Source organism: Bidens hawaiensis, unplaced genomic scaffold (assembly GCF_021521415.1).
Source record: "Bidens hawaiensis isolate Kalapana, Puna unplaced genomic scaffold, B.hawaiensis_p1.1 tig00010384_1, whole genome shotgun sequence".
In the NCBI taxonomy this organism is placed as follows: Eukaryota; Viridiplantae; Streptophyta; class Magnoliopsida; order Asterales; family Asteraceae; genus Bidens; species Bidens hawaiensis.
This window is the reverse complement of record NW_027491789.1, coordinates 741,550-748,952: the sequence shown is the minus strand read 5'-3', so window position 1 is coordinate 748,952 and position 7,403 is coordinate 741,550. Positions and strand designations below refer to the sequence as shown.

The following is a 7,403-nucleotide window of genomic DNA, read 5'->3' as shown; positions in this document are numbered from 1 at the left end:
ACGTCCGTTTCCTTACGCTTCCCTTTCGCCTTATGGCGAGGGTTCGCGTCGGTATCGGACTCCAACTCGTCGTCTGAATACTCGCAGTCACTGCTCATATTGAGGTGTTGGCGAGTACTGCCGAATTCGTCGGCCTGTTGAGCTGAACGCAAGCGTTCATCCAATTCGGCTTGGAATTCTCTTTGCCGTGCTTCGGCCCACGCCTTCACTTGATCTAGTGTTTGGCGAGGGACCCTCGTTCGTTTTTCCAGCTGGGTATCGGTGAACCCCAGTGGAATATTTACTGCACTTGCCCCGGCTTGGGTAGTCGGGGTAGTGTTCGTAAGGATTGTATAACCGCCGGTGTTCCCCCCAGTTGCTGGGGTTGTTATCGGGGTTTCTTGGTCGGTTACAGGCCTTTGGACCGGAGTAACGTTAACCATTTCTTCAGAAATTGTGAAAAAACTAAAATAGTTCTAGCTTTTATGCACGGATGGCGCCAATGAAGAAACACTAAGTGACCCGGTACAGATTATAGATAATCTGGGGGTTAAGTAATGTTTCCCACGGATGAGATCATATGACATAATGTGGTGTTAATATGCTTAGAGCTTTCATGAAATATTGGATTCTTCATAAGTAAAATTGTTGACTTGTTATCCACGAAAAAGGGTTACTTCGCTTCATCGCTTGTTTTCTATCTAGTCAGTTTAGTTCACTTAGTAGTCCTCGTGGCCTAATGCTTCATATGTTGCTGAAGTAACGGGCATAGATTTTGAATCACATGAGGATAATGCTATTGTTGGGTGTCTGTGTTTATCATTAAAGTATTATACCCGTTATTCCTAAGACAAATATTATAGCATAAGTAACTCAAATGTTCACGTGGCGTCGTAAAAAAATCAAAAAACTTACGTGGTAAAAAAGGAAATGCACAAGGGATTGAGAGTTTTTACATTTGACATTTTGTGTTGATAATAATGAATTTCATCCTAAGTTAAATTGTAAAGTATACATTCCAACTTATAATTGTTGGATGACAACGTACTCTTATTTAGTTATTTAATAAAAATAAGATTACATGGAACACAAAAACAAAGGACATACATTCCTACATAGATTTCGATCATCACATACACACAACGATATTGTGGCGCACCAGATCAACATGACCATATTAGGATAATTTCCGTAGAGTCACTGGAATCGGGTTATCTTTACCAGGCACAAGCAGTTTTCCTAGACTAGGATTATAATGAACTTTTGAGGTTTGAATCTCAAATGACAAGTTACTGATGCCTTTGTAAATTCCATCATCCTTTGCTTTGGTAGCCCAGTTACCATCTGGAAGAAGCACACTTTCCATGTAATCGAAAGGCACATCGCAAACACTCTTTGAAACCATGAGCGACAACTTCATCGTAGTTAAAGCTGGCACCGGAACAGCATGGTTTACTTTTGTTTTAACCTCTCTTGATTTGGACTGTCCCCATTGATGCAACGTGTTAGCATCAGTTTCCAATTTAACCTGCATACTCGGTTTTGCAACAAATGGAACCTCACTAACTTCTAAATCTACACTCACAAGTGTACCAAAACTTAGCGACTCGCTGTTATTCCATGTAGAGAAAATGGACTCGTTTAGAGAAACAACGTCTAGCGTGGCTGTGATGTCGTTGTCGCGAGTGTCATTTGTTACAAATTCATTAACTTGAACTACCTCATCATGGACTATGGAGTCACGAAGCCGGTATTTGACATGAGAGATCTTTCTTTTTAAGACGCGCTCTTCCAGTATTATCCTCGTGTCTTTTGTTATTTCCGGATAGTCTGTTCTTATGAAATCGTGCCGTTGGTTTGCACCAGAGAACTTCTTTGTGCCCAAATTAGAAAGAACGAACACGTTGTCGCTTATTTTGGTAAATGAAAACAAGGTGTCATCAGAGTTGTTGTTATCTTCCGCATCAGCAACTACCCATTGATGGTATGCCCTCCAGTACTTTCCAAAGTACGAGCTCTTTATACGATAGTTCCCGTTAGCAGCAGGGACGAGTTCGTAAGCCCATTGTGGATTACTAATGTCAAATCCAGACTCGAACCGATGATAATTGAGACCTTCAAAGAAACGGCAAGAAAGGTACTTGTTTAAGAGTTCAGATTTGAAAGAGACTTGAGAAGGAAGTATCACAAGATCTTCCCAGTTAACAACCGGAAAAGTGTTTCCGGATTTGCATCCATCATTATGATCTTGCAATATGAAGCCACCATGTTCGTGCACTGCGTACCGAGACCTGCTGATACTGAACAACCGAAATCCCAGGGTTCCATCTGAAGTATAATCACTAGAAACACGGAACAAGGTGCACGCGGGATCAGTCGTGTCTTCTTCTGGTTTGTTGGCGGAAGCAGCAATGGTAAATGACTTTGAATGGCAAACTTGATGTGCAACCAAATATTTATTGTTGAAGCAAGACCTTATGTGCACTAGTGTAACATCCCCGGTTTTCGATTGCTCTGCTGCAAACTTTACTCGTGGACTTGTGAAATTACGTGTGCGTGTGCTAGTGAAGTTCACGACATGGTCATCTAGTGTGCACAAATATGGACCACCAGTATAAGCTTGCAACACGAAAAAACTTGGGAGCGTCGCAATGGCCATACTTGTGGTATGGTATGGTACACTCAAAGGAGAAGACTATATTAGAGAGTGGTAGGGACGGATATGGTTATGAATTGCATACTAGCTCATCCCTTATATATACACGGACCAGAGAGCACACAAAGCGTAAATGCATACATGGATTGTTAAGACAATTATTTTATTAATTTTTATTTATTTGTGTTGAAAGAAGCTAGCTTCCAATTCTTTGAAAAGAGGGTGCAAAATTACTTTTTGTTTTTATTGCTTTTTCTGTTATGTTACAAAGAGAAAAGATGAAAGAAGACCCTATCCAAGGAAAACCAGCCATGCCGAAACAACGAATTTGACACTTTATTTTTCATCTTCACGGCCTATCAAGTAGCGTCTAACCATTCTGAAATGAGCTTTAAACTTATTATCATAGCGCGTACAATTATTTGCTATATAATTAGAAAGGGTAATGCTATAGTCATTGATGTTCATCTGCACGTAGACGCATCAATATAGCTTAATTAAAAAAAATCTAGGCTCAGGCGAGCGCATGAAACTAAATCCAACAACAACAAAATGTACAAATGCAATACCACACGCAACAAGTAGAAGAGATGCAGCTATACTGTTACGATAACAAATGGAACAAATGTGTTGCCGACATACACGGCGTTGTAGTGATGAAGATTGTTAGCTAAGTACTTTTGTTTAGTTTGTATAAACATATATACTAACAATTTGCCATTGCTTTTAAATATTTGGATGTGTTATGTTAATTCGTGTTACGCTAAATTTTTTATTTGTCATTGTCATTTACTTATTTAAAATACTTTTGAAAAGTATAACCAGAATATATAATACCAATAGTGACGACATGTTGACGCTATAAAGTGCCCTAGATCTGACAAATATCGGATGGCGTAGGATGTCAGGATGACGTAGCCTATGCCAAGAACCCTAGCCACGACACGCGTCGCTATAGGCCTCAATTAATTTTTTTTATTAAATTTCTTCTTGTCCCTATGACACTTCGTCAAGACAAGTGAAAGTTAATTATTTTTTTATAATTTTATAAAAAATTCTGACAAGCCTATTACCATGACATGTTGTCGGTATAGATTAGCACATGGCTATGACACCTATATATAGCGACGACATTTAAGACTATTGCCACAGCCCTATAGCCACGACGTCAATGGAACGAAATGTCTTCGAGATAAGTCTACATACTCTACAGCAATGACACGTTGTAAGAAATGCCAATAAATAAATCGTCGTTATAGGGTAGATTTGTTGTAGTGAATTATCCATCTGTTAACATTTTATTTTTCACTCTTAAGATTATTTCTTTAATCTAAGACCACACTATGTTTTTAGTGAAAAAGGGGATACATTTGTTCCAATATACACCTTTAAATGGAATATATAAAACAATGATGCATTTGTCTATGTTTCAAATCTTATCCAACTTCTTAGTACATAACAAAAGAAATGGTCCTCCAGTATTTGACTATAACACTACAATTATTGATATGACTACATTTGACCATGTGTTGTACATTTCTGGATAGGTTCACTGACCATGTCTTGCACATTGTAGGTCCCAAACAACCACCGAACGGTTTTGCTCTCAATAACGTGTCAAGACGGATGCGGTAAATCAAACGATCGAACAAAAAGTATAAAGATAATAAGTATAGTGAACGACTCCGTAATCGGTTAAAAGATTTATATAATAAACTAAGAACCGACCCACCCAAGGTGAGCTTCCCTTGGTGGTGATTTACATCATACAACACACACTAAAATGAAATACATAAGGCATATATATAGCCAAATACAAACATTATAGAACCCTAATCCCGTTGAAGCTAAACACGCGTTCCCGAAGCTCTCGTTTCATGTCCGGTTTTCTCGTCGGCTTTAATTATTTTCTTGACCATAAAATATATAATAGGTTTCGTCGTTTGATATCGTAAATCACTAAAATTGACCTTACACACATTTCTGGATAGGTAGCAATGAACGTCCAATTTCAATAATGAAAAGCATATTATATAGTAAATTTGCCACACATTGCTTGAGTAATATATTAACGTGGATAAGTGTGTTGAGAAGCTTATGAACCTCTAGCGGCGCTCTTTGTAATATATTAATTGTTTATATATGTTATAGATATATATAAAACGAAACATTTAAAAACTCTCTAGTTGCTCCCTACATTTTCTTAAGCCATCCGATTGCATTATTTGTAAATGGAGCATTCTGCATGCATTTGACACGAATTCACAGGTAAGGGTCTTACCAAACCAGATATTTCTTAAACGAGTTATAAAATCTCATTAAATTAAAAATTAATCTCATCAAATATTTTATATGAAAATCCTATAAAATAGGGATATACTAAAATTAATATATGATTTTTTTTAGAAAAATATATAAATTATTTATAATTAAAAACAATTTTGTAGTATAAAAAATGATCAGGTCATAGGTCTCACCAAACCCAAATAACTTTTATATCTGGTTATAACATCTAATTTATTTGTGAAACCTTTCATCATTAAATATTAAGTATATTATTAACTTTTGTATAATAAATAAAATAAAAATAAAAATATATATAAATATTATAAACGAATAATGTAAAGCACCCCGTAGTATGAGAGATAATCCTAAGTATATTTTAAACTTTCTTATAATAATAAAAATAAAATTCAAAAAATATATATAAATATTATAAACGAATAATATAAAACAACTTCGTAATAAAAAGAATAAAAACTAGTTTTATATATACGCACACGCACACGCACACGCACACGCACACGCACACGCACACGCACGTACCATACTGCTTATAAAGTATGAATGCATAATGGATTGTTAAAAAGGTAATCAATAGATTGGTACCAATGAAGCATTATTTGTATAGTAGAAAGAAGTTGGTAATAATTCCATATGTTGCGACAAATGTATCACGTGTATTCATCTTTTCTTTTCTATTGGAAGACCGTTGTATATTAGACTGTTCTTTGTGGTGGGAGGCATCGAAAACCCTTCACAGTGCCACGTCAACGCCTCGTGAGCACCGGGGACATCGCAACCTATAGTGCGCCGCTGTGGTTTAAAGTCCTTTGACGCCCCATTATACACACACACATGTATGTATGTATGTATGTATGTGTGCATGAGAGATGGAGAAAGAGAGGGCCCACAAAAATTACCAACCACGCCATGCGTCCGGACGACCCCAACCTTCATCGCGCCACCACCAAGGGCGCCCAAATTGGATCTCATCGGCGCCCATTGCAGCCAGTCTTATTAGTCTTATTATTGAAAGAAATGCATCATCCTTTTCTTTTTTATGTAAAGAAGGTGCAGACATTTGTCACTATTTTTTTTTAATTTAAAGTTGTAGACATGCATATTCTGTTTGTATTTTCTTGTTTTTTTATTGGAAGACCATTTTTAAACGGGTGTTGCTTTGCGTATCCTTATTTCATTTATTTTTACTAAACATAACCCCTCCCATGAGTTTTATATTGATACAATTTAAATCTTTTTGTTTGTTCTTTGTCATTTTGATAACTTTATTGTTATTAATAAAAAAATCTATTTTTTCAAGAACTTTTTCTTCTTTTTGTTTAATATTATAGAAAACTTTTCTTAGTTTTTAAAAATAAACAAAAAAATATGTAAAAATAACTGTTTTTGTTTTCTTATTTAAAAAGAAAAAAAACATTTTTTCTACAAGTTTTTAATTCTTTTAGAGTGTTTGTTTAAACCGATTTTAGATCCTACACGTGTAAGTCATATGTAGGTTATATTAACTACATTGTGCATGTATACTATTACAACCTTAAAGCATATAAGAATTAATTATTTTGACGGTTTTTTTTATGTACGTAACATACACATTTGTATTGAAAAGTACAAATAAAAAATATGAACCATTGATATAATAATAATAATAATAATAATAATAATAAAGAATTTATGTTTGTTGTTTTTGTTAACAGTAATTTAGTGTTCTGTAATGAACTTGATCCTAATGTTACTCTTTTTTATATAAAATTCATATTGTTTATTAATAAATAAAATACTTCTTGGATTTCCTCGTTATAAATCATGAGTCCAAGAGGCACCGAACAATTAGGTAGTGAGGACAAACGATACCCTAACCGTATTATTGACACAACTGAACCCGATTTACCCAAGTTTAATGTATGAAAATCAATTGTAAGTAATAACTAACGATTACTTGTTCAATGATATAAGAGCTAACCCTGCATGCGATGAACACAACTACAAAAGTGATGCAACGTTGGTAATCAAAATCATAAACTGTTTAAACAATGAATTCTAATGTAAAACAAGATTAAAGACGTTCAATCAAGTTCATATTCGTTCAAAACATAGAATCTGATCAAAGTTAGTTTACACAAAACTATAGCCTAAAGTGAATACAATGATTTAGCCTGACATCGGCATCAAGAAGGATTCATCAATTTGATGAAAGGTTAGAAGCATGTGATCGATGAGCTGACGAATCGGAGGCTTTGGGATGCTAGAAAATTGTCTTAGGGCTTGTACTTAGTTGCTAGAATGAAGGATATCTCGATCGAATGGGGGCTGAAAATTAAATATATCAAAGTTAGGTTATTTTTCCCGTATTGAGTGATCATAGTGTACCGCTAACTTCTCTGGCTACGTCCTTCGCGGCGCGCGAATGACAAGCTAGTTGAGCCCCTTTTTCTCAAGTTAGCGTAGCGCGAAATCCCCCCTCAGG

At 35.6% G+C, this 7,403-nt stretch overlaps 1 protein-coding gene across 1 annotated transcript; it reads right to left on the bottom strand.

Moving 5' to 3' along the window:
• Nucleotides 1–1,156: 1,156 nt before the first annotated feature.
• Nucleotides 1,157–2,638, bottom strand: LOC143535055 (uncharacterized). The gene has a single exon (XM_077029391.1). The coding sequence runs from the start codon at nt 2,636–2,638 to the stop codon at nt 1,157–1,159; it is 1,482 nt and encodes a 493-aa protein (XP_076885506.1).
• Nucleotides 2,639–7,403: the final 4,765 nt, after the last annotated feature.

Excerpts from the sequence above, each read along its gene's own strand:
- LOC143535055 (XM_077029391.1), bottom strand. The coding sequence starts at position 2,638 with ATGGCCATTGCGACGCTCCCAAGTTTTTTCGTGTTGCAAGCTTATACT.